The following is a 27,421-nucleotide window of genomic DNA, read 5'->3' as shown; positions in this document are numbered from 1 at the left end:
GAAAGAAAGAAAGAAAGAAAGAAAGAAAGAAAGAAAGAAAGAAAGAAAGAAAGAAAGAAAGAAAGAAAGAAAGAAAGAAAGAAAGAAAAGGAAGAGTGCAAGACAGGTTTTCATAAGGCAGAGAACAGGAAGGTGGCTGCAGCCCCCACCCCAAAGCCCTGATCCCAGGTCAACTCCCATCGGCTGCAGTGGGCTCTGAATCAAGACCTCATTTCTTCTTTAAACAGATCAATTTCTATTCCTTTCAACAAGGTGTGAGTGGGTATCCAAACCTCTTTGCCCCCACCTCTCCCACCAGCAGGTTCTGCTGCCCATAGGTCTGCCCAGGGGCCTTCTGTTAAACTGTAACAGTGTCCTGAAGCACGGGAAAAGATGATCTTTGAACAGGCCTTTGGTTAAAGTACATCTGATCTTTCGAATTTTTGAGATTTTTATGACAAAAAATGTAGGCTGGCCAGGTGCAGCCGGGCAGTAGGCAACATGCTTCACCCAAGTTTGGCTTCTAGTATGAGCTCCACATGTTAGTTTTGAGATGCCAAGTCCCAGCCCATCCCTGCCCTGGGTACGGGGCTTGGGGGAAGCAATGTGCAGAGGCCACTCGTTGTTCACCAACCCATTGGTGAATGGCGGTGAATGGTGTTAAATACAAGCCGCAGTCAGTCACCAGAGGTGTTCCCCAGGGGTCAGTATTGGGGCTGGCCGTGCTGAATGTCTTCACTGACAATCTGGATGAGGGGATTGAATGCTCCCTCAGTAAGTTCGCAGATGACACCAAGATGGGAGGAAGTGTTGATCTGTCTCGGGGTCGGAAGGCCCTACACAGGGATGCCAATTGCATGAGGTTTGCTATGACAGTGTGCCAGGTCCTGCACTTTGGTCACAACCCCATGCATTGTTATAGGTAGAGTGACTGAACAAATGAGTTGTGGAAAAGAACCTGGAGGGTGTTAGTTGACAGCTGACTGAACACAAGCCTGCAGTGTGCCTAGGAGGCCAAGAAAGCCAGTAGCATCCTGTCTTGTACCAGAAATAGTGTAGTCAGCAGGAACACGGAGTTGATCATCCCTCTGTACTCTGCACTGGTGAGGATGCACCTTCAGTGTGCTCAGTTTTGTGGCCTCAGTACAAGAAAGACATGGAGGCCCTGGAGTGTGTCCAGAGAAGGGCAGTGGAGCTATGAAGGGTCTGGTGCATAAGTCTTAGGAGTGGTGGCTGAGGGAACTAGGATTGCTCAGTCTAGGGAAGAGCAGGGTCAAAGGAGGCCTTATTGTTCTCTATAGTGACCTGAAAGGGGGTTGTAGAGAGGTGAGAGTTGGCCTCTTCTCCTTGGTAATGGAGATAGGATGAAAGGGAATGGCTTCAAGTTGTGCCAGGGGAAGTTCAGGTTGGATATCAGGAAAAATATCTTCAGAAACAGTGGTGATGTGCTGGCACAGGCTGCCCAGGGAGGAGGCAGACTCACCATCCCTGGAGGCATTCAAGAACTGTGTGGATGTGGCACTGAGGGACGTGGTCAGCGGGCAAGGTGGGATGGGCTGATGGTTGGACTGGATGGTCTTACTGATCATTTCCAACCTTAACGATTCCATGATTCCCTCCATCCACACCTGCCCTGCCCCTGCACCTGTGCTTCCTCACCTTGCGTTCTGCCTTGCTCCTCATCCTCACCCCACTCACGCTCCCCCGTCCAGCAGGCGACCCACCGCCATCCCGTCTCGGTGTGCTCCTACCACCAAGTCCCGAGCGGTCGAGCGGCGGCACCGCTCTCTTTCCCTCCCGCCGGGGCGGGCCGCGGGGCGGGGCGGGCGGCGGAGGGGCGCGGGGCGCGGGCGGCGGGCGGCGGGGCGGTGCGGGCGGCGGGGCCGCGCGGGGCGCTGATGCCGCTCGGGGCCGGGCGCGCCGCGGCGCCGCGGCCGGGGCTCGGCCATGGGGAGCGGGACGAGGCTGCCGCTGCTGCGGGTACTGCGGGTACTGCTGGTACTGCTGGTACTGCTGCTGGGAGCCGCAGGTGAGACGCGAGCGGAGCGAGATGGGCGCGGGTGTGTGCGCACCTACGTGCGCGGTCCGCGGATACGCGGGCGATGGGGTGGCTGTGCGGGTGTGTGGCGGCGGACGGCGGGGCTCCCGGAGAGAAGGGTTAGTTACGCGGCTTCACCCACCTTCCACCCGATCGCCCCGCCGTGCGGTCCCGGAGCCGGTCGGATTTGCGTAACGCAAATCCCTGCGAGCCGGGAGCCGATGTGCCGCTCTAAAAAGGAGAAAACCCAGATGGGAAACAAACATCTCACGGGGCGCGAGTTACAAGTGAAACTTTACAAGGCAAGTGTGGCTAAAATGCTTAAGCAGGAAGCATATGATTTTCCATGGATGTTTTACAGGTGAGTCATGGTGTTCGCTGCATGCTCTTTCTTACTCACTGCTAAAGAACCCAGCCCGGTACCATGTGCAGCGCAGGATGGGGCTGTTCAGACGGACAGATCCATCGGGACAGTCACGAGAAGCCCCTTTCCCAGCGCTGCGGTGTGGAAAATCCTTCTGCCCTCATCTGTCCTTTCACCAAATCCCAGGGCCAGGCGGCAGCACGCAGGAAAGCTGTCACTTTTCATAACGCGCGGTGCTCCGTGGCCGTCATGCAACTGCTACCCCGAGGGAAAACAAACGCCCTTCACAGGGGTTTCTCCTCCCTGCTGGGGTCTGTGTGCGGCAGCCGTCCTTCCCCAGCACCCTCTGAACCCAAGTCCTTGGCCCTAAACCTACAGGTGTGGAAGGGATGTAGATGGCTGGGACCTGGGCTGGAGTGCGCTGGGAGCTGAATCCCTTCAGATCCAACGCCTTGAATGGGAATTTGAGAGCCAGCCCTCCTGGCAGCGCTGTGCCCCAGCACCAGGGCAGCCCCCAAGAAGTCTCCCTGCACCTCTCTGAGGACAGTTACTGTCAGGGTACAGGGAAACTCAAAGGATGCTATGAACACAAACAAGGATCCTGACTTGGCTCCAGGTGCTGGCTGAGCCCTGCTGAGTTTACCCTGTCCCAAACCCCTGCTCTGATCCCAGCACTCAGGGAGCCACAGTCGGTGATCGCTTGTTTGTTTACATCGAGCTGCATTGTACTGCACATAGCCAAAGGATCCAGGAAAGCAGCCAAACACATCAATTAGGGCAGCTTGTGGCAAGCCTACCTGATAATATGGCAATAGCACACATTGAGCTACCCCTTGGGAGAGCCGTGTGGGTTAGTTAATGTTTGCACAGTGCTTTGGAGAGTGTCTTCAGGAGATGTATGTGTGTTGTACAGGTATGTCTGCTTGCTTTGCCAGTGCTGCATGGTTAATATTGATGGTTTTGTGTTTGTTAGGAAGCTAAGCTCACTGCTTGCTAAGGGTCCCCAAGGCTTTTTGTCTAGAGAGGTGCAGGGGCTGAATTCAGGAGTGCTCTGCAGCGGGTGTGTTACAAGCAGCCATCTGCATCTGTTCTGAATAACGGCACAGGAACCCACACAGATCAGAGGTGATAAAACAGAGCTGTTTCCAGAGCACTTCGTAAGGGGCAGAAGGAGTAGGGAAATCCATCAGGCTCTGAAGGCTTTGTCTTTGCTCGTGGGTAATGTAGCTTAATTGCAGCTATGACACTGGAAGTGAATGCTGAATAAACCCCAAATAAAGGATTTATTGGATGCTAAACTGAAATGACCTCTGGACATAACAAAAAAATGCCAAGATGCCACAGTAATTGGTGCACAAAGCTGATTGTGTATGATTGGCACAGTGAGAAAGATGACATTATGCACCTTGGATGTTTTGGCTGCCTGCATCCAAGCCATCAGAGCTTCCTTTTTTTTAACATATGAAACAGTTATGCTTAATAAAATAAAGCCTTGACCTGTTGCCGCTCTTACTAATAAAGAGGTGGAGACCCCTCACCAAACGCTCCTGAGCCAGGCGGGTTGCTTTGCGGAAGGTTTCACACCAAACCCCGCCGTGATTTTGTTTTCCTTTGCCACTTTCGCTGTGATTTTTAAATTGACGAGGCTGCCAGAGAGACTTGCACACAAACCACAGCGGCTCAGCTGTGAGGCAGCCTGCCAGCACCATTTCAACCAAGGATTTATTTCCCCCTGCTTTACACACGTCGGTGTCAGGCTTCCAAACCTCAGCAGTGTTTTGATTCAACTTCTGAGGCAGTTTGGGACTGCGGGGAGATTTGGGGTAGGGATGGAGGGGTTGGAAAAGGGTGTGAAGGTTTGGGGTCAGCGCTTGGAGGAAGTGCTCGAACCAGGAACCAGCTCCTGTGCCCCAGCATGGGGAGATGCTGATGATGCATGTCACAGAAGCTCGCTGCTTTCCTCCTGCCTTTCCCTGTGCCTAACACTACCTGTGTCCTCTCATGGCCATGGGATGGGGCTGCCACTGCCCCTGAGCCTTTCTGTGTCCCCACCTGGCTCCAGGGTGGGAGGGTGAGGTGCAGGCTTCCCTCCTCCTGTCCCCACTGTCCTCATCTCTTTGCAATTCTCGCTGGGGATTTTCCCAAGCACAGGGAAGCCCTGAGGGCTTTCGTTTTACTTTGTTTTGCTGTTTTAGACAAGCTGAGCTCCGCAAAGTGGTGCAGCTCTTGTGGGGTTGATGGGCACTGGGTATGCAGCTGTGCCTGGCTGGCACGCAGCCCCGGTGGGGTTGGTGAGCAGCCCTGAAATGCATGCCACGGTCTCATTGCTTTCCTTCCAGCTGGTGCAAGCAGCCCATGCGAGAAGGCCTGCAATCCCCGGCTGGGCAACCTGGCGCACGGGCGGACGCTGAGAACGGAGACAGCCTGCGGGAGCCATGCCACAGAGCCCTTCTGCGCCTACACCGAGGACACCACGCTCCGTTGCAAGCCCCCCACCTGCGGCCACTGCAGTGGGGCCCACGCAGGGCTGGCACACCCCCCTGCTGCCATGGCCGACTCCCCTTTCCGCGTGCCACGCACCTGGTGGCAGGCGGCTGGGGACGCCCCACAGGAGACCATCCAGCTGGACCTGGAAGCCACCTTCTACTTCACCCACCTGATCCTGGTCTTCAAGTCACCCCGGCCGGCGGCCATGGTGCTGGAGCGCTCGCAGGACTTTGGCAAGACCTGGCAGGCCTACAAGTACTTTGCCACCAACTGCTCGACGGCCTTCGGGCTGGAGGACGACGTGATGCAAAGGGGAGCCCCATGCACATCCAGATACTCCAACCCATTCCCCTGCACCGGAGGAGAGGTGAGCATAAAATATGAGAAAGACCCCATGTGCTAAGAGGAAGAATGCATGTGGAAGGTTATTTTTGGTATCAGAAATGGCAGGTCACAAATGGCACATCTGGAGGTGCCAGCATGCCAAAGCAGTGATGTGGGGCTGGGCACCTTGCTTGGTGGCTGCTCATGGGGTCCCTGCTGGGGGGGGGGTCCCCAGGGCCCGACCCAGCCTTGAGGCAGCTCCCTCTTGTGGCCTCATGCTGTGAGCCTGTTTGCATGGGAAACCAAACCTCACTGGTGCCACAGTGCAGAGAGGAGCAAACATGGACTGTGAATTAAGGCGTCAATTCTGCACTAGTTATTATCCATAAATAGTGTTTTCTCCTGATAATGTGATCTGAGATGAAGGTCCCATCCTTGGAGACCAGCAGTCATGTCTAAGAATTCTCTGTTCAGAGCTCTCTGCAGCTTCTTGGCTGGCCAGAGAAAGTGCTGTCGTAATCTTCTTCCTCTTCTTCTCCATTTCTTCTCTCCTGCCCCAAAAAGCAGACTGAACTTCCCTAGAAAGGGACAGTGGGGCTTACTAAGAAGGTAGACCTGCAGGAGAAGCAAGGACACACCCTCTGGGCATTGTCATGGTCCTCAATACTCCTGCAGCCCATGACCCCAGCACCCCAACCAGCAGGCCGTACGACACTGATGTTTGCAGCTCTCAGGTCAGCAAGCACGATGTGTCTGAGGAACTCTGGCTTGTGCACTCCTTTGTCAGATTTCCCAAGGGCTGTTCATGGTGATTAGAAACTCGGGAGTGTCATTTGAGGCACTACTTGCCTTGTTTGTCTTAGGTCACCACAGTCACCCCATAATGTGTCTACACCATGATCAGGGTTATGTCCTGGCCTTGCAGATCCCTCAGCAGGTTGGTGCAGTGTGTGGGCACGGTGGGCATCTTATGCATCAAAATCAGTGCCTATTTTCAAAAAGGAAAGAAATTCAGTATAGTTTGATGCGCCTGCAGTAGCCAGATGCAAAGTAGGCTATTTACTGAGCTTGCTCCTGCAGGACGACTTCTTCTGGCAGTGCCTCAGTTTGTGTTATTGCAAAGAAGCTATAAAAGTCAAAATCATTTAATTATTCCAGGGCTTAAACAAATGTTGGGTCCAAGAGGCTGGAGCTTGTAAGGTTTTATTTATACGGCACACTTCGGTTCCCTTGTATTTACCTGCAAAGTAGTAACAGCAGCTTTCTGGTGACCAGATGGCAAGCATGCATGCCTAGCAAATATCACATTTAATTTATTACAGTGTGCTACATTCCAGCAATTACTCCTAACTGCCAATAGCAACATGGATCTCACCTAAAGAAACATCAGAGTTTTGTGTTCTGTTTGGAGTTATGCAGCACTTTACTCCCACTTCTGGCAGCACCTAATTCCAGACATATGGAAGCAGTAATTTCACTTGAAACAGTGGTTTTAAATATGCAGTCATCTGGGATGTCCAAGGGTATTATTTAACTGCAGCTCAGTTACCGCAGCGTTCTTTAAAGCACAAACATCAATTCCCTCAGTGCTACTGGATTTCTCTTTAAACTTTTGATGGTATTTTTTAGCACAGTGTAACAACCATAGCCCGTGATCCAGGCTGCTCACCCCGAAATGCTGTAAAGGTAGCAATCTGCTACACTGTGCTTTTATAAAGATGGAAGAATCAGGCTTTTTTCATCCCCAACTGGTCAGTTTATGACTAGTGATCAAAATGTGCATTGGAGCACATGGCACAAGAAAGATGACAGAATCACAGAATCATTAAGGTTGGAAAAGGCCACTAAGATCATCCAGCCCAACCATCAGCCCATCCCCATGCAAGTAATATCTCTCATTTAGTGATGGACTGCAGCACACACCCAACTCATCAGTTTATTCATATTGACCAAAATATGTATTGGAGCATATGACACAAGACAGATGTCAGAAGCATGAAACATGCTCATTGGAAAGAATTACTTAGTGCTATTTTATTTTCATATAGTTCCAGAAGAGAGATTCTCATCCTTTCAGGAACACGATGCCGTGGTTTTGGGCTTTAAAGGCACTGTCACTGGAATTAAGTAGGTGCTTACAGGTGAGCGTGTTCCCAGACTTGCTGAGCTGATTCCTATCAGGGGCTGCTGGGCCACAGTCTGTTCTCAGGCAAAGACCAGCAGCCCTCCAGCAGCCAGGGAAGCAATGACTTTACTGTAAGGATGCAGGAGCCAAACAAAACATCTGACTGAAGACTTTCCCCATGCTTAATTCAGTGGACTGTTTCACAGCAGTGATCCTCTTAACCTAGATGCAGAAGCTTCTAGGTGCTGGCCTGTTATTATCAGTGTTTTAGCAGGAAGGCTAGGGCCATATTTCATGGGTTGTACAAATGTGCTAGAAATCCAGGGTATCTTTGCAACCCTTCAACCATATTCCTGCAAGGGGAGTTAGAACCGGATTCACCAGCCAAATGCAACCTAAGTAAACAAGATGCAGAAATAAACTCCTTCAGCTCTGTGCTCAGTTTTATTAGTATACAAAAGAGGCTATCTTCCCTCCCACACTTTGGATCATATTAATATTTTTTGCCTTACAAGCTAATCCTAAATTTATCCCTGACTAGAGATCACTGCTAAGGGCTTGTCTAGAGGAGGCCCTTAGCAGATGTTAATTCTTTTACTGTGAGTGAGAGTGACTGTCCACTCTGCAATGCAATTATCTCATTTACTTTAAATTCCCATCTGTGGTCAATTCAGATTAGCTCGCCTGAGTGTCCCCATTTAGACAAGCTCTGGCATAAAAGGACTTACTGAAGCTGAGTCCCCTTGACAAGATTTTAGTAAATTAGCAACTTGAGTGTTTATCTATTCAGAATACTACTAATAAATCACTCTGAGACTTCAGCCATTGTTGCTATGTGTTATTAATAGGAGAGGCGTACTTGCAGCTCAACTGTTTTCCAGCAACCAATTCTAACACACTGCTTGCTGATGTTTGAAACATCACATACCACTGTTTTACTGTGGGCTGCGTGTGTGTCTTACTGAGCATTTTATTGATCTCATGTGCCTTCTGTAGCAGAAAAACCTTCCAGGGCCTTGCCTCACACTTACTGCATGCAACCTTCTTCTGTCCTCAAGGATCTACACAGCAGCCCTACTGGTTCTACCTGAAATTAACTCTATAGAGCAATACTAAGTTTGGTCCTACTCCTCATTATTTTGACCCTGATGGACACTGAGCAGTTGTAATGCTCAATGACACAAACAGGAGTTAAAGGTACTTGGTGACTTTTATTTTGGAACCCTAATTTTGGGTTCTAGGAAGAATCTGCCCATTTTGGGCTTATGTTAGGCTTATGTCAATGATGTGTTGTAGGGTTATGAAGATCCCAGGCTTGCTAGCTGGTAGTTTATGAAGGGCATATTCAGGTAGAAATAGGAAACCTGAATTTAGTTTTCACTTGTGCTTGAGAGGACTCAGGACAAAGGCAGCTCCTGGCCTGTGCAGAGATGAAGCTTTGGTACTCAGGGAGTTGCACCATGAAAGATACCTTCCCCCAGAGCATGGGCTTCATCAGGGGTGAGGGCAAGAAGCTTCTCAACCTGCCCAGCCATCCTCCCCTTGATTCCTCCTTCACAGCCAGCCCACAACAAGGCCTCATCATCTCCTTTTCTCCCTGGCTGTTTGAGGCTTTTTGGCACACAGAATCTGACCCTCTGCTTGGCTAGCTATTGAAATGCAGCCACCTCCGGGATGGAGCATAGTTGTTGCTTAATAGTGCATGCCAGCAGGCCTCTACTTAGAAAAGCAAATTTCTAACTACTGCAGATCAAGGCTTCTAGATTGGCCTCCAATTATGGCTAAATTATGACTAGATTGGCTAAAACAAATTATTCCTGGGAGGGGGCTGTGAAAGAGAATGAATTCTATATTGTAGGCTGCCAGCAAGAGAATGAATGGGCTCCAGGGCTCAGTTATCCAAACTTATGTTCTCATGTACGCACTGAAGAACACTGTACTCATGTGAAGCAAAAGGGATTCAGTTTAATTCTCTGAACTGGCATCTGGCCTTGTTAGCAAGGCTATTGCTTCCCTTGAGAAAAGGGCCACAGTCTCCTCTTGCAGCGCTACTCCCTGCTGCTCCATTTCACTGCTTCCTGGTGGTATGCAGGGAAGACTGGCTTACTTGTTGAGCTCCAACTTGTTGGCTGTGAAGCAGGGCTGCTGTTCTTCTCTTAGGGCTTGCTTGGTACAAATGGTTACATGGAAAGCATGTAACCTAGATCACTGAATGGCTGCATCTCAGAAGTCTTGGACCAAAAGCTTGTGGAGTTAATCTGAGGTTAGTCAGCATACACAGTGAGTAGTAGCATGAAATTTCCATTCTGGCAGTGTCCAGAATCCCACACAAATGGCAAAGGCTTCAAATTCTGCCTGGGTGACATTTCCAGGAAGGAATCAGTGTCCAAAACAGGCTTACACAAGCCATTCACTCCTCTATTGCCAGTCTCTGTGCAGCATCCCCCGTGCCCCACCACCGTGGTCAAAGTCTGCAGCCTCAGGGTGAAAATGGAATGCTGTTTCTCACGACCTTTTTGACTGTACCTGTTTGCATACAATTCAGACAGGTGTTCTTCTTTCCCAAATTGAAGTGTAGCTCACGGTCATGGGATGGTTTGCACCGCAGTACCAAGCAGCCAGCTCTGCAGACACAAAGCCTTTTCTTTATAGACAAAAGGAGTGGAAAAATATTCATGAAGTCGAGTTACGCTTCAGCTGAAAGAAATGCCATCAATGCGTAGCCCTGTTGCAGGCATCCATGCTGACACCCTGACCCTCGCAGGCCTTTGTAGGATACAGTGAGAGGGGCTGTTCCGCGGCCGCAGGGAGACAGCCAGCTGCACAAGCAGGCCCAGTTCTCTCCCTAGCTTGCTGAACACAGCTCCAGGTTTTCTTGGTCTTCCATACCCAATACAGGTCCTGTCAGCAGTTCAGGGTTGAGCACATGAATCTTTGTGAGGATGGGGAGAGGTGGGAGAGGAGGGGAGAGCAGTGCTATACCATCGTTCTTGCTGAGAGGACAAAGGACCAACTGAAATGTGCTGATTGGTTTTCCTAAAGCAGGGTAGCACAGCCTTGACAAGGGGGATTCTGCAAATGAAAAGAATAAAACAATAATTATTTTCCTTGATGTGCCTCGCTGATGGCGTTGTATTTACTCCTTCTGTGTCATTTCTGCTGTTGTCATTTTGCAGACCATTTCCCTGTGCCTTCCAGGCTCAGCATGACAAGTTTGACTCGGGGAAGCTAAAGCCCAGCACCTCAAGTAGGGCACAGGGTAGTGTGTCCCTGCACCCCACCCCAGGGCTGCCTGTGTCTCCTGTGAGTGTCTCTTAAGTATGATAAGTGACCTAAAGGGCTGCCTTTATCACCACATTCACTTGCATCTTAACAGTTAAGGCCCATGGTGGCAGGAGGTTCTGGTTGTCCATGGCACACCGTGGCTCATATAGGCAGCTTTAATATCATCAAATCTATATTGGTTTTGTTGACTTCCTTAGGCCACTTTGACTTCAGACTCCACTTTGTTGTTCTCAGCATCATTCATTAGCATTTTCCTTCCCACTGTGGATATATATATAAAGATGCCCTTTCATTGCCTTTCAAGTGTAAACATACTAGGGTACTTCTTGCAAAGGGACTTTTATGTATTTATAAATCGAGGTCATTGTGGTGCAGGCGGTTACTTGAGTACACCATGCTCAGAGCCGCTGTTTTATTTATATTCAGGGCTACATTTTTGCATCTGGGGACTGGCCAGTAGCTAAGTCTTCTTGTGCCACTTAAGCCAAAGAAGAAAAAAAAAATGAAATAATCAACAGATCAAGAGCTGCTCATGACAGCCTGTGAGGAAATGGAAATGCTATGAAAATTTATTAGGGGCTGTCAGCTTTGCCGTGTGCCCAAACCATGGAGAGCTTGGCTGAAGAGCAGCCTGTTTGCATTCCATAGCATGCACAGGAATGGCACTGAAGCTAGGACCTGGCAGTGGGCACTGCACCAGGCTCGCTGGCACTGAGGGGCATCACTGTGCTGTTGTCTAACACAGGGATTTCAGCCTGCTTTTCCATTTCTTATTGAAGCATTGCTTTTTCCTTGGACTTTTGCATGGGGACAAAAGTCCCCTCTAGCACCACATATAGAGAGACTTCTCCCCTCCCAACCTAGATGGCCTCATGCAAGTTTGAAACCACACCCTTGCTGACATTGCTTCATGAAAGCATCACATTTATGGACATGGGATCTAACAGCACAATTAGAAGGCTTAGAAGGAACATTACCCTCAAAAACCAGTTGGTATTTTAACTTGAAAACAGATGTTTGTTTCATTTGCCTCCTACTTTGTGACATTTTCTCCTCAGATATGGGATGTTGCTAGATAGTTATTTTTAAATGGGAGCTGAGAGAGAGATTTGGTTCCTGGGACTGTGCTAAAGAAGAATCCCAAACATCTGAAGATTTACAGTGAGCTCACAACACTGGCAATGAAAATGCCTTTCTGGTAGGATATATTATGGCACATCCAGCATAAAAGTGCTGTGGGTTTTCAATTTATCACTTCCTACTTGTTCTACAAAATAGAAATGTGTAGTAATGCACACACAGAGCAGCTGCTGATGTAGAGATCCTGTCCTCCCACTTCTGACTGCCATGCATGGTGCTGACTATCATGTGGGAGAAGTCACATCGTCTACCTAACATTGTAATGCTGATTATTGGCATATTGTTCATAAGACACATAGAGACAGGCAGCTCTGGTGGCCATGGGGTGCTTCTTGATGAGGCTCATTGCATGCAGAAAGCCAGAGAGGGGGCACGCAGGGACACCAGGCTTACAGCACCCCATGGTCAGGTGCACATGCACAGAGGCAGCTCACTCATCTCAAATCCTGCAGTGGAAAGTTGGATGTAAAAGTCCGAGGAGAGGTGAAAGCAGGACATGGTCCACGTGAAAGTGCATGTGGATCTGGGGTGCCGGGCAGCAGCAGACCCACCGCAGCTGCACGGAGACGTGTGACCCCAGTGATGTGCTGGGATTACTCTGGAGACAGGCTGGGATGAATTGGCAAGGGTAACGACTGAACAGGGAAATCCTGCTGGGAAACACATCCTTGATCTTATTGTGCAGCCTCTGGGGGCTACGGCTCAGTCGGTTGGGACAGAGCAAAGAATCGCCATTTGTATGGCATCTCACATGTTATAATGACTGTTTTGTATTTTATTAAAACAGACCCGCTAGCACTGGGGGACAGGGGTGTTTACTGCAGTGGTAGATCTGAGACTCAGCTCCCCCGCTGTTGTGCGAGCAGTGCGGGGCAGCCGGGGCAGCAGGGTGAGCCCCTGGGAACTGCAGATAGGGCTCATGTTTAGCATCACTGTTTTCAAGCAACCATAAAAAGAAATGTTTGTAACGATTTAGGGGCTGAGCTGGAATACTGGCTCCATTGAAATCAGTGGCATAACTCCCCCTGAATTCCACATGGCCGTGGTTGAACTCCCTCAGCGTGAAGGCACTCGGGACTACTGATTTCCTCACTGTGCTGCCTTTATGAGGCCCACAGGCACCAGTTGCCTGCCTTGAAACAGGATAGATAAATTAGGAAAAGTGAAAATAATCAGAAAAATGTCTGTTGCTGTATGTAGCATAGAGTATTCCCATTTGTGTACTTCCTTCACCACTCCTATCTGAATGAGGATGAATGAAGAATTCTCTGAGACAAGATTGATGTAATAGATAGGAAACCAAAATTCTGGTTTTTACTGAAAATTCTCAGCCAGTCATTTTCCATCATCTCCACTAAATGGGATCAATGTCTTCAAAACTGAAGTTTTTCAGGGATTTTTTTTTTTCCATATCTGAAAGCATCTTTTGTTCACAGAGCCACAAACAAGTAAATGCGAGCAGAATGACACTGATGTGTGTTGGGGTAAACAGCAGTTCCTGAGGGGAGGTGCAGGGTTGCTTGTTGGGTTCATTTGTCTTGATAGTTTTATATCAGAAAAACAGGTCTGTGTTCGTGGAAGGGATGAAGAAACACCAACACCGAAGTGTTGGTATTTATTAATGTCCCTTATGTGACTCATTACTTCCACACAAGGGATTCACCACCACCCACCTTACTCCTCTGACCACCTCTCCAAGCCAGCCTGCTCCCTTTTGACAGTGTTTCAGTAGAAGCAGCTAAATGCTTGAATACCGCAAGAAAGAAGTGCTTGTCTGACAGCTTTAGGTGGTTTTATACCACTGCTGGAAGCAGTGCATCAACCCACTAGGCCATGTTGCACTCAAATAGTCAAGCAACTCACTGCAGTGGTGTTTGCAAACGTAACTCATCAGGCCTTCCAAAGCCAGTTAGACAGTGAAGGGACATCTAGCTATTTAATGAGCGTAAATCATAACTTAAATATTCCGGTAACTAATCCATGTCGTTAATTTGTCATTCCACACGAATGACAGTTGTATGAATGACGTGCTGTTTCTGGGGACACACCACAGGCAGCTGGCCCAGCAAGTTGAAAATAAAGCTCTCGAAGAAAATTATTTTTGTCTAGTGCTCTTGATGTCTCATTTGAGCCAATATTTACGTATTCAATCAGACAGCAGTTAAAATAAAGACTGATTGAAAAGTGTTTTCTTAAACCTCGGGAGCTCCAACTTTCCTTCCTTATCTCAGACTCTCAGCTTGCTGCCATGCTGCATCACTTCTCCACTAGGAAGTGGCCTGGGACTGATGGGAGCCAAACATTTGGAAATCTGAGTTTCATTTCTTAAAAAATAAGGGGTGGTGGCAGGAGAAGCTGATGAGGACTCCTCCACCTGATGTCTGCCTTGAGCAGGTCAGCTGTGGCTAATGGCCAAAAGCAGTGTAATGGCCAGCAATGCTGTAGGGACTAAATTTGGTGCACCAAAGAGTATGGGGGTATTGCATGCACCTGGGGATGGCCCCACACTCCTAACACCCCCCGTTCTTCCTCACACCTCTGCAGGTGATATACCGAGCCCTCTCGCCACCGTATGCCGCTGAGGACCCGTACAGTGCAGAGGCCCAGGCCCAGCTGAAGGTGACCAACATACGTGTGCGGCTGCTGGAGTGGCAGAGCTGCCCCTGCCACCTGCTGGAACCACCGGCCCCGCCGGCCCCACACTACGCCGTCTACGACTTCATTGTGAAGGGCAGCTGCTTCTGCAACGGCCATGCCGACCACTGTGTCCCCGTCAGAGGGTTCCGGCCTGTCAGGGCAGCCGGTGCTTTCCATGTGGTATGTACACAAGCTTAGTGACGTCTCCCTAAAATGTTAACATTTCTGACTGTCGTCTACCCACATATCCTAAGTAGCAATATCTAAGAAGTACAAAACGCATTTTGATGACAGAGAGGGAGAAGAACTTCCCCAGAGGAGCAGGAAACACACAATTCCTACTGCTCCTGGAGCATCCTCTTGATACTAATTTGGACCATGAGCCAAGGGGCAGGAGGGCTCCAGTTCTTACACCAAAGCTTTCCATTGTACCTCTCAATACTTGCCCTAGACAAAACCCCTGTTTTCTGCTTTTGACTCAGATCTGAAGGATTCTGAGCTGAAACCCCTTGTGAGTGAAAAAGACCCACAGGTGACAGGATCACAGAGTCAGAGAATCTCCTAAGTTGGATGGCACTCATAAAGATCGAGTCCAACTCCTGGCTCAGCACAGGACCTCCTAAAAATCAGACCATATGTCTGAGTGCATTTTCCAGACACTTCTTGAACTCTGGCAAGCTTAGTGCCATAACCACTGCCCTGAGTTTCAGTGCCCAGCACTCTCTCATGTTCGCACCCTGCCAGATGGAGGATGCTCTGACCTCACTGCCCACAGTGCACTGTGCCCTCTCTGCCCCTCCTGGCTGGCCCTGAAGACACTGTGCTGGCAGGAGAGCCATAAGGAAAGTTGAAGAGGGTAAGTATGGTGCCCTGAACAGTGTGAAAAGTGGGAAGTTCATAAAAATGTAAGCCAATGACTTGAGGTAAGGAGGTCTGGCTTCTATCCAGCTCTTCGAAGAACTCTCAGTTAAATTATGGTCTAAAACATGAAACAGACATTGTGTTTCCCTTCTAATAGAGCTAGTCTTGCAACATCTTGAAAATACACAAGCATGAAGCAGTATGATTGATAAGCCTGTTTCATGTACTGCTGCTCTAATGCTGCTCACAGATGTTCCCTGAGAGAAAGCCTTTGAAAGGAGCTGTTTGCTTGGGATTGTTTCTGTGTGATACAATTGCATGCGAGTGTGACCCAGAGCACTGCTGAGAGCTATAGCAAAGCTTGAAGCCAATTATGCTTCCGGTAGAGCTACAGCCTATAGAAAACTCAGTGCACAGGTAGCAGGCGGTGATGTGGGAATGAGCCAATGCCAGAATCATGCTGAAAAACAAAACAAGAAATAGCAGCAAGCCTCTGCACCAGTCCCTGGGGGAGTGGGAAAGTAAACATCGCTTATAAACATGGCATGAGTCCCAAAGGTGACGTCTATGTAACAAGGCTGCTCACCCTCAGAGCTGAATCCGCATGGCCTATGAAGGATGGGCCAGCCTAAGGGCAACCTGGCATGGTTTGCAGCAGGACCCTGCTGGAGGGTCTGAGCATGATGAAACATTTCCCCTACTGATATATCCTCAGCCATTGCCACTTGCTGCACTGTCAGATCAGGGCAGAAAGACTGCAGAACCTGTGGCTGCTACAACTCAATTTCTGATTGCTTGGGGCCAGCGCATCCTGCTCAGTTCAGGACCTCATCCTGGCCCTCTGCCACAGGATTCCTCCCATCGTATGAATTTTTTCTCAGTGGCTGGGCCATTGTGCTCTGGAGAAGAATGTTCTGAATGGCTGAACAGAGGCTAAGTTTGGGCTGGCCATGAGATCATAAAATCATGGAATAGAATCGTATAATCACCAAGGTTGGAAAAGGCCTCTAAGATTATCCAGTCCAACTGTCCACCTATCACCAGTATTTCCCACTAAACCCTGTCCCTCAATATAACATCTAAACATTTCTTTATTGATAATACTGACCCAGGACCCTTGACCAGCTGAAGCATCCTGTTGGCCTGCTTGCCACAGTAGCAAAGGCCACAGTGGAAGTCAGCTTGGACATAGTCAGGAATCCAGAGTGAGGAAAAGAAGCCCAGAGGTACCTCACCAGGCTTTGCAGTTCTGCCTCAACGTGAGGACAGGTGATCACCTGGCTCACAGAATCCCTGGCTTTCTAACATCCAAGTGGTTGCGGCGTCGCTCTGAGTCAACAGCCTTGGAAGGCTGTGTCCTTGGGGCTTCCTGCTTTTATCCCTGTGAGCTGAGATACCATCAACTGTTGATTTCATTGTTGCACTGATAATTCACTGTTCTTAACTCTTTAACGTACACCAAACTCCCACTAGTGCAGTCCTGTTGTGCACACCTGTCACCTGCTTTGCACAAAGAGCCAGAACAAATTCAGCTGTCTCAGTTTGTTCTTCCTCCTGTTTTCTTTCCCACAATGACAATTTCAACAACTTAACACAGTGTCTACCTTTGATGAAGACTAGAACCTGGGGATTAGGGTTTGTTTATATATGTAGAGGGACATGGTTTATTGGGAAATTTGGACTGGATGATATTAGAGGTCTTTTCCAACCTCATCAATTCTATTATTCTATGATTAAGTGATTCCAACATACTTAAGATGTACCCAAAACAATTTGGTGTGGTACTGCTACCTTACCAAATAAGTACTACTGCAGATATGCTTCTACGCTTCTTTTATAGTCCAAATTGTCATGTCAGTGTAAGTCAAGGATTTTTCTAGGAGTTGGGCTTTATCTTGTAAGCATAACAGACAAGCCAGTTCAGGAAACTGATCAATGAGTACATCTGAATCAACATGTGGTCGATGTATGCAGGTTGGCCAGTTGGTCTCCCTGGGCTCCTTACATCAGTACTGAATGAGCTGGGTTGGGGGGATGTGCTAAGGCTGGCATACTGAGTACAAGAGCCCTTCTGCATAGCTGGGCAGCGGGAATATCCCTCCCCCTTCCCACTAACTGGCTAACCCAGTGGCTGTTGTAAATTGTTATTGTGCTACTGACATCAAAAGACGCTGAAGGTCTTCCCCAGAGCCACTGACAGAAGCCTATTGTACAAGGAATAGAAAACAAAGACAGCCCCCACACCCTGATCAACAAACTTCGTATTCTTTCACAAGAGCGAAATAGGATATGAGAATTTTCTCATGCATAAATTTGGTTGTCTGGTACTTTGGGGAGGATTACCATCCTGTGGGCAGACAACAGCCAGTAGGTATGGTTTCTAAAACTGGCACTGTGGCTTGAATGCAACGCAGTTTAAAAGCCATTGTTAACGACCAGTATGAATGACGTGCTTTTCCTTTAGGCTGATATCATGCCTGTTTTCCAAGTTCGGAAAAAAATAAAATAAAATAAAGTAAAAATGCTATTTTAGTAGTTCCAAGCAAGCAAGTCTATTAAAAGCAGTTGTCCCTTCCAGCTTTTAGCTCATCTGTCTAGACTATCAGGTCTTTGGGACATTGATAGTGTTTTAGTGTGCATTTGCGTTGGACTCTTAGTACAGTGGGAGAGTTCCTGTAATAGAAATTAATTAATAACAGGTGACTGAGTGCGTTTTTTCCTTAGTATGGCATTTCTTTCACTCTGTGTGACATTTTGGATAAATAGGGTGGAAAGCGCTTTGTAAGATACAACCAAAAAGCCCATGTATTTGCAGTCTGAAAGGAAGTGCTGTAAGGTAATAATTCAGCAACAAAAGGCTATGGAAGGAAGCATGCCCTAGCAACTGTCTTTGTATATAGAAATCAGCCACTCGTTTATCTTGCAGAAGTCAACTTTTGTAACACTGTTTGCATTGTGCCCTCTAACGAGTGACGTGGCGACTGGGCTGTCAAACTAAGAAGGGAAACAGTGTGAAAATGAACAGAGAAGTAAAGACCCCATGACAAAATGAAAAATGGTATGAAAAGGATTTTCTGCTTAACTGAGTCAAGAGCCATGTGAATGCTTAAAGCAGTGAGACACACAGCGAATTGTGTTTGTGTACTTAGCAATGCTCCACGATGACCCCAAATGGATACGCCTTATAGTTAAATGTGAATTGAGGTGAATGAAAAGGGAGGAAAAATGTGCTCTTTCCACAGTCGGCCCATGTGGGTCCCATTCTGCATTCAGAAAGATGCTGAGATGCCAGAGAAATGACCCAGACTGGTACCACTCTGCCAGGCTGCCACCTCAGCTCTGGTTCCCCAGTGCTCCCCATCAGACTGGGCCTACAGAGGGCACCTGGCCTGGCATCCAGCACTTGGACCAGCACATCCTCACCTGCTGCCACATTTCTTTTTCTTCTGTTCTCTCTTTTCCTTTCTCCTGTTCTTAGCTGTCACAATATCTCTGGAAAACTGAACTAATTCTTGTCTGCACATGGGTTACAAGAAATGGCTTGTTAGTATTCAGCTCCTTTGTTGTTTTCAACACATAAAAACCTTTTATGTCATGCTGGAATTATGTAAGAGAAAAAAAAAGGGATTTTCTTCAGTGCGATAAAGCTAGGATAGAGGAGGTTTTAAAGCAGAGCTGTTTTGCGGAGTAATCATTATAATGCTATTGAAAGAGAAGAAATACATCCTGCCCCAGGCTAGGTTTTTGAAGTGCTTAGTCTGACTTTTGTTAAATTTCTGGGGAAAAAAAGAATAGGAAAAATATATTAACAGTTGCAGAGAGAAACCGGAGAGCCTTTTTCCCTCCCCTCCACACCTCCTTGGGTCATCACCCTGAGCCCCCAGCCTACTCTGCACCCCGCTGAGTGGCTCTCCTGCTGCTTTTCAAGCTTTTCTCTACTACCTCAAGCTTGTCTCTAGCACTGGTTTCCTTCCCCTGTGTGCAATGCACCTTGCAAGCAATCAGTGCAAGGGGGGGCATCATGTCCTGCTGTGCCTCAGTGGCTCTCCCAGATTTAACTGATTTCCATTTCCATGCAGCTAGAGACTTTTGAAGTGAGTATAAAGCAGGCTGTAACATTACTTCGTGTATGGCATCTCCCTAAAGAAGATATACAAGTAGTTTTGTAGAGAAATGTATATTTAGGAACGAGGAGTCTGGGAGTTTGAAGAGGAATGTTTAGAAGTGGTCGCAAAAATGAAAATGTGAAACCACGAGACATGCTTTGAGAATGAAATATTCCATCTGCAAATTTGTTTTGTTTCTCTCTGTGTTTGCTTCTCATTCTTTCCGCACTTTATCACACATTCGAGCACACAGGCGAACCTCAACTTGATAAGCCACACAGAGCAACGAATATCTGTGGTGAGGCAGAAATAGCACGGAAAGCAATGTTATCTCAGCATTTGCCACTTTAGCTCAGATACTTCTGCAATCTGTCAGATTCTATCTGTATCTGCATGTTGCTCTTACCGTCTGGTTGCTGTGCTGTTGTATTTGTCCCCGCTCTGTGGTCCAGACATTCTAATAAAGCAGGAAAGGACCACTTGAAAGGTTTTTGAAAGATTTCCCTATTTGCATTGCTGATGAAAATTCTTTCAAGGACTCTGAAGGCCAGTTTTGAAGTGTTGCCTGCACTGGTTATTTCTGACCCCTGTGAGACAGTACCTGAAATCTATTTATTAAAAGGAAACAGACAGAAAGTCATCATCTGTGAGGAGCACTTGTAGTCTGCATGCGTGTGCACCTACGCAACACACAGGAGTTGTTTACTGCACACTTAAGGTTCTCTCTTCTTGCATTTACTGTCCGTGTTTCTGACAGGAGCAGTTCATGGTGGGTCTCAGCGTCAGCCTGTGCATTTAGGAAGAGCACTGTTATAAAATCTGCATCAGACATTGTGGCAGCAGGACATGAGCCCAGTTGTTGCTTCCCCTGTGCTGTGGCTTTCCCTTCAGCTGGCAAAAGAAGGGGCAGCTGAACGGCAAGGCAGAATGCAGCTGATAGGACCTGCTTATGGGGAGGCTTGCAGCTGAAGTTCCCTGAGTGAAACCACACAGAGCAAAATGGTTCTGAGGTGAACAGAAGCAGGAACTGTTATACCCATGACCACAGCAGGACAGCACTCTGAGTTTGATGATTTGCCCAATGCATCCGGCTCCTGCACACAGCACTTACGCTCCTTGACCGAGCCCAAGCTGGCAGCAGAACTGCACTGCCAAAGAGCCAGCAGCACAGGCAGCCACCACAGTCACTGTGGGATGCAGCCATCCACCATGCTCCCCCAGATGAGTCAAGCCACCAGCCCCTCTGAGGAGCCATGACGACAGTATCCTCACTGCGAGCTGTGGGCTGGGGCTGTGCGTGCCAAGCTGCAGCTGGGCCGTGCTCCAGCCTCTGCCTCTGCTCTGGGCCCAGTGGGCTGGGAGGTGCTCAGCTGCTCCAGAGTTCCATTTCATTGTGTCTGGGGGCGGCAGGGCCGCTCTTGCCCTCTGGCTGCGTCCTGTTTTCTTTGCGTTTGCCAGCAGCGTGATTAATGCCAGCAGCTGACAGGGCAGCTGGCACCAAGCTCACCACACTGGCTTTTCATCTCTAATTACCCCCTTGGACTGTGTTTTCTAGCTGTTCAATTACCTATCTGTCACAAAGATGTCTGACACAGTTCCTCACGGTCTTTGTGCTATCTCCGGTTCTTCCCTTGTGCTGCAGAATGTCTGCCTAGGACAGTAGGTATCTGTGTCCTGAGGTTCTAATTTCTTTTTTCTTCTGCTTGTTGATGTTGGAGATGGATGCTGAGGTTGTGACCTCTGCTGCTGCAGTGGTACATTGGTGTTGTGCTGTTTGGGAAGGAGAAAAAAGGAAGGTTTTTCAGTGTTTCCCAAGGATGCTTTGGACCTCGGCTTCTTTTAATGTCTCCTGGAAGTGCCTGCAGGGGCTGGAATCCCCCTACTAAAGATCCCTGTAGATCTCAAAGAAAAAGAAAAAAAGATGGTATTACATGATATAATGACATACATAATGTACGAACACTAATCTAACTGAAGGTATAACTGCAGAATATCCACCTTCGGCTGCACTAGACAACAGGCAGGCCTGGTGCTAGCCTTCCTCCCAGCCCATGTCCTTGCACTGGGTTGATGCTGCATCCCTTGTGCTCAGGCAGTGCTGTGGGTGACCCTCACTCTCTTTTCCCCACCAGGTCCATGGGAAGTGCATGTGCAAGCACAACACTGCGGGACCTCACTGCCAGCACTGTGCCCCGCTCTACAACGACCGCCCTTGGCAGGCTGCTGATGGCAAAACTGGAGCTCCCCGAGAGTGTCAGTGTAAGTGACCAGCTTACATGTCCTTTCTGTGGGGTGGATGAAAACGTGAAGTATCCTCATGCATTTGAATGAGTCACTGGTTCATAGGTCACATCTGCCATTCTAAAATGTGGTTCGTGTTTATGCCTCTTTTCTATAAACGACTTTCACTGCTTTATCAAATCTTTCTGTTCTCTTTGGCTTTGTCCCAGCCTGCAAGTGTAACGGGCATGCCGACACCTGTCACTTTGACATGGATGCGTGGCTGGCATCAGGCAACCGCAGTGGTGGTGTCTGTGACAGCTGTCAGCACAACACAGAAGGGCAGCACTGCCAGCGCTGCAAGCCGGGCTTCTACCGAGACCTGCGAAAGCCCTTCTCTGCCCCAGATGCTTGCAAACGTAAGTCAGCAACCTCTTACTGATGTAAGGCTTTTGCTAAGTAGGAGGCCATCAAAGGTGAGATCTTCCTGCGTGTGCTTGGAGCAGTCGTCTTGCTTCAGCAAGGGATGGGGAGCTCTCAGCAGTATGCAATTTGAATTCCTTCATTTACACTGTTTGCAAAAAGCAATGATGAGATTTGCAGGACAGAATCCTGCAGATGCTGTTGACAAATCTGTCCCAAGAATCCCTGTAGGTTGGGGACAACAGAAGAAAGATGAATCATTGACTCTCCTGCTATTTTTGGAGAGCAAGAGCTTTCCAATCATGCTTGCATGCTTCCTTGTTTAGTCGTTGCCATGACCTCAGAAGCAGGGTGCATTGCCTACACAGCAGCAGGTGGGTATGGAAGGAGAAGCAGGAGCACAAGTGAAGCGACATTGCAGAAGGCATAACACCAGGGGGGCAAGACCAAAGGCAGCCCACATGTAAAATTACATCTTTCCCAAACCAAAGCAGCACTCCAGAATAGCTCCAGAGAATGCTGTAGGCAGTGGTGATGCACCGTAGGGCACACAGAATCCTTAGAGCACAATGGAGACATTGCACAGCACCTGGCTAAGCCAAATGTTCAGTTTTGCATCTGCTTACAGGGGCCAGACATTGCCACCTCCATCCTGCTCCTGCACTGAGATTCATCCCTGAGGCACTACAAGCCCTCCCAGCTCCTCACGGGGGGCTTTCCCTTCTCCATCAGTCACTCTGTGCAAAGAGAAGCAGCTACAGCTGAACTGGCTTTTTTACCGACCTGGTCTGTTTACAAAAGCAGAACTGACCACAGATCTTAATTAGTTGTGTAAATAATTATTTCACTGCTGTACTATGTACACAAGTTGGGTTTTTAGACAGCGGGTTTAATTGCTTTTTAAGGTCTCTACATGCTTGTGGACAGTGAAGTCTCATGTCTCCTTAATTGAAACATCAGATCCTTTCCCTTGGTAATTATTGCCAGAACTTACGCAAAGAATTTTGGTTTTAGAGTCTTGTTAGTAAAAAACACATTTAAATCCTGCACTTAGACCTCCTGCACTCTTTTCAGTATTTACAAACTTCACAGTATAAAGTACTCAATCATTCCAGGGAGACAACTTTCCCTGGCCAAGACTGCTCCCATGGAAATGCAGGGAGTTTGTAATGCTGTCCCTGCAGAGACTGGTACTGTGAACACAGAAACCATTTCTCTCTGGGCTTTGAAACCCTTCCTGAATGTTCTCCTCCCTAAGACTCTTCATGGTTTCCCTGTTGAGTTCCCTTTGGCTGATTTGGACCCTACCCATGAGGGTCACTCTGCAGCCAACCCAACACACCCAGTGTGCTGCCCAGGAACACCCCACCCCTCAGGGCTGCCCTGGCCACACTGTAGGGCAGAGATGGGTTTTTCTCCCAGCACAGCATTTTCCAGACCCCCACGGCAGGTTAGGGCTATTTGTTGTAGCTCCAGCTGAACAGTGAATGGCTAATGACTGTTAAATTAAATTATGTAAGACTGATTACAGTCCTCAGCTGGAACACTTCCAAGGACCGTGCCATGGTTTGCAATAACGAGGACCATTGGGGATGCCCAGTTATTCTTTCAGGAAGGCCACAGCATTGCCTGCTTGCTTCTGGCTCAGAGCACTGTTATTGCTCAACTGCAGAGCAGCAATGAAAATGTAAAAATACCAAAGTCAAAGTAAATAGAAGAGTTGTTAAGCCATAATCTTGAAGGATTCTTTAAAGATTCCTGTAGGTGAACAGTGTATATGATATTTGCCTAGGAGTGAATGTGCTCCAGATAGAATACATTCTGCCGTTTAAAAGAACAATCTGATGACTGTTATCCCCTAGTCATACCTATCTGTCCTTTTCTTTACATCCCCCATGAAGCTTCAGCTACAGTATGATTGCGGATAATAAACCAGCTTTGATAATTGGCAGGTTGATTTTTGCTTTGAAACTGTAGGTTTTTGAGGGTAAATATTTGTCATACGCAAAGGTTAGATAACAGCTCCAGAAACCACATCTGTGCCAGCAGCTGCAGGGCAAAACGCAGCCCTGCTGGTCTCACTGCCTTTTAGTCCCTGTTGGACTGTGGGGATGGGCAGTTGTTCCTTCACACAGGAACAGAGGTCTCGTATCAGATGTAACCATGTGGTGCAGTGGGGAGAAGTGCCATTTTTTGATGAAGAAAGAAAATGCAAAATTAGAGTCCAGGGATGAAGCGACTTCAGTGTACTTAGGATGTGCCCAAAGCAATTTTGTGTGTGATGCTACTACCATACCAAATAAGTACTGCTGCAGATAAGCTTCTACACTTCTTTAATAGTCTGAAATGCTGTGTCAGTGTATGTCAAGGGCTTTGTTTTCTAAGCCAGTTCAGGAAACTGATCAATGAGTGCATTTGAATCAACATGTGGTTGATTTACATTGATCTGCCTGGGCTCCTTACATCAGTACTGAATGAGCGGGATTGGCTGCCATGTAAATGATACTGCAAAGCAAACAGATGGAGTTGTGGCAAGTTTCTCCTAGTCCCAGCCCTTACTGGCAGGGTGGCCACAGTGCATGAGCTCTGTGCTGTCCCCAAACCTCACACTGAGACTTGTGCCTGCATCTCCGATCAGCATCATCTTGGTCCTCTGCTCCAGGAGGCAGGATCCAAAAGCTGAAATTCACCATCAGTCAGTGCAGTGGGTGGCTGCCTGGCAGTGGGTCAGGAAATGGCCCATTCTTACAACACCTCCCTGCAGCTCCAATTAAAGCATAGCACCAGCTATGTTCTCATTTTTCATTGCCTGCAATGTGAGCTCACTGCTGTGTTTTCTATATCAACTTCTGTAAATGTAATATATTTTTCTCACCACAAGTGTTGCTATCACTGTTAAATTTTCCATTATGGAAAGAAAAAAAAAAAGAGGTAAGAACTAATCAACTTTATACGCATCAAGTAATGTGTATAAAGCATCAGTCCTGATAGGACTAGGAGTGAAACTCAGCTGAAACTAAACCAAGATAGGAGCGAGTCTCTCTCTGAGCACGGAGTGTCAAGTGCTTGCTATTTCCCCTGGAGGGGCTGAGGAATGCCATAAATACTCTCTGCATCTAGGAGGAAAATGGAGCGCTTGGATACATGTGTCAGGTGTAAAACACTTCACAGGCTTCAGGAGAAAGGTATGCAGCTCTCACTGAGCGCCGCTGAAAACTATGCTATTAAAGGTACCGGCGTTCACTGCCTGCAGCTAGTTATGCAGTTTGTGGAGAGGCTGTCTAATCTTTTAATTTTATATAATTATGTTTGTTTGGGAATGGAAAGGGTGGGGAATATTTGGGGACTACTTTGGCAAAGATTTGGGATTCGTCGTCTTCTCTAAGCTGACTGCCAATATTAACTCATCCTTTCTGATTTGGAAACTGCTCTACAGATATGTCAAAGCCCTGAAACCACGAGCACATCAGTGAACAAAATTAAGTGTGTGCACAGCAGTATTGTAAGAGAAAGCGAGGTTCTGGAACACATAATGGCTTTTCTCTTTTATTCCCTTTGTAGTTGCAAAGTAAAACATATTTGTGTTAGTTTTTATTTTGTTCATCATTCAGATCACAGAAGTTGAATGATTCATGAATGCCTGCTGATGACTGGCGATGTTACTCACTTTCACACTTGGAAACGATGGCTCTAAAAGAAGTGCTTTTTTCACTCCTTTGATTAAATAATCTGTCAGCAGTGGTGTTTTTAACCACTAATTAGCCAGCAAGTCATTGTTGCTGTATGACTAACCCTGTGGTGTCCCCACAGCCTGCGCCTGCCACCCGCTGGGATCGGCCGCACTCCCCCTGGGACCTCGCACCTTCTGTGATCCCAGCACCGGTGACTGCCCCTGCAAGCCTGGCGTGGCAGGGCCACGCTGTGACCACTGCCTGCCCGGGTACTGGGGCTTCGGTGCTGGAGGCTGCCGCCCTTGTGACTGTGCCCGGAGCTGCCACCCTCTCACCGGTGATTGCCACAGCAGCAGGTGAGCAGGGGCTCCAGCTGCCTCCTGAGCCCCAGGGCAGGTATTGCTCCTGCCTGGTTTATGTGCCATCTGACAGCACCTGTTCAGCCAAGTAATCAGTACTGTCAGGGATTGGGGGAGGAGGGAACATTGATGCTGTGGCTCTTTTGGGTGCCAGACACTGACATGGTGGCACTGCTGGCACTTGGTGCTGGTGTGAATGGAGCAGGTGTTTTCCATGCCCTTCACAGTTTTTTTCCTCTCCATGAGCAAAATAAGATCCTCAGGGAGACTTGAGCGCCCAGAGACCAGCGCTAAATGTTGCTGCTATTACAGCTCAGTTTGCACTGGTCAGTCGAGCTCTGACTCGATTTCTAGAGGCAGCACATGTGAATGACACCTCACTGTCTAGATCTCACTGGATGCTTTTTTACCATAGGGATAATGTTTTTAACAGATAAATCCCTATTGCACATTTTAAACCAAAAATGGATTCGTGACTCACTCTGGCAACCCTCAACCAGCTCATTTTCTGAAGTCATCCCTTTCAGCTGTGTATGTTTAACATTGAGACGTGTGGCAGAGCTACTCTCCAAGGATGGGCAATGAGTTATGAGGTGCTTTCTGCCATCGGCAAGAGGATGGATGGCTGACCCTCTTCCTTTCCCCCAGCAGTGCGGATGTGAGCTGGCAGCAAGAAGTGCTGCCCTTCCAGCCAGTGCTCAACGAGAGCAAGCCTGCCTGGGGCTGGGAAGATGAGCAAGGCTTCTCAGCTCTGCGGCACTCTGGTAAGACCACAGTCCCGCATGCTCCCCACCACATCCCTCCCACTGAGGTGTCCTACATTAGCATGCAGCATCTTACTTTGGCATCAGCTGCGCTGAGGGTTCAGTGAGAACTTGTCTGGTACCCCCAGATGCAGGTCCGACTGGGGAATTCCTTCTCCCCAGCCCTGCTAGGCTGGACAAGGCAGTGCTGGAGCTGCAGTGAAGCAGCCTGGCCCCACAGCACTGCATGGGCTGGCGACAGCCACATCCCCCTGCAGAACCACTGCACACAAGCAGGCCAGGTGTAATTTCCTGAGTTTGCAGAAAGCAGCATGATAAAAATCTTGAGGATAGGTTAAATGAGTTAACTGAGGGGAAAGCGCCATCATTTGTCTGGACAACTTAATCAACTTAATCTGAAACGTAAATAAGTGTAACGTGTTATTCCTTGTTCTAAGACCAGGGAAGTCATTAATTTGCTTGAACCTCGGCAGCGTTTCCTTCTAAAACTGTGCCTGGGACACTGCAGTGTGGAAAATACCACAGGAAAATACATGCATGTTATTTGCATCCTGAGGCCTTTGTTTCCCTTCTCTTCAAATTGTAAACAAGGAATAATTGCCCTCGGACTAAGGCTATGATCAGGCCAGATCTGAGAA

At 48.2% G+C, this 27,421-nt stretch overlaps 1 protein-coding gene and 1 long non-coding RNA gene across 4 annotated transcripts in view; one reads left to right on the top strand and one right to left on the bottom strand.

The window, feature by feature from the left end:
- Positions 1 to 2,359, bottom strand: part of LOC107311744 — a 12,167-nt gene extending 9,808 nt beyond the window's left edge. The window contains exon 1 of one of the 2 annotated variants that reach the window (XR_004306875.1): positions 2,160 to 2,359. This is a non-coding gene — a long non-coding RNA (uncharacterized LOC107311744). Of the gene's footprint in view, positions 1 to 1,638; positions 1,789 to 2,159 lie in introns of those variants that run through there. The other variant, XR_004306874.1, reaches the window with a different exon arrangement.
- The window catches only part of NTN4 (netrin 4), a 30,829-nt gene continuing 5,281 nt past the window's right edge, over positions 1,874 to 27,421 (top strand). The window contains exons 1-7 of one of the 2 annotated variants that reach the window (XM_015858534.2): positions 1,874 to 2,008; positions 4,721 to 5,235; positions 14,287 to 14,559; positions 21,479 to 21,605; positions 21,797 to 21,985; positions 25,800 to 26,016; positions 26,671 to 26,783. In XM_015858534.2, coding sequence (XP_015714020.1) covers positions 1,927 to 2,008; positions 4,721 to 5,235; positions 14,287 to 14,559; positions 21,479 to 21,605; positions 21,797 to 21,985; positions 25,800 to 26,016; positions 26,671 to 26,783 — 1,516 coding nt within the window. In that variant the 5' untranslated portion in view covers positions 1,874 to 1,926. Of the gene's footprint in view, positions 2,009 to 4,720; positions 5,236 to 14,286; positions 14,560 to 21,478; positions 21,606 to 21,796; positions 21,986 to 25,799; positions 26,017 to 26,667; positions 26,784 to 27,421 lie in introns of both variants that reach the window. The other variant, XM_015858525.2, reaches the window with a different exon arrangement.

The sequence above is a fragment of the Coturnix japonica genome, chromosome 1 (assembly GCF_001577835.2).
Source record: "Coturnix japonica isolate 7356 chromosome 1, Coturnix japonica 2.1, whole genome shotgun sequence".
Taxonomy (NCBI): domain Eukaryota; kingdom Metazoa; phylum Chordata; class Aves; order Galliformes; family Phasianidae; genus Coturnix; species Coturnix japonica.
This window is presented reverse-complemented; position numbering and strand designations above follow the sequence as displayed.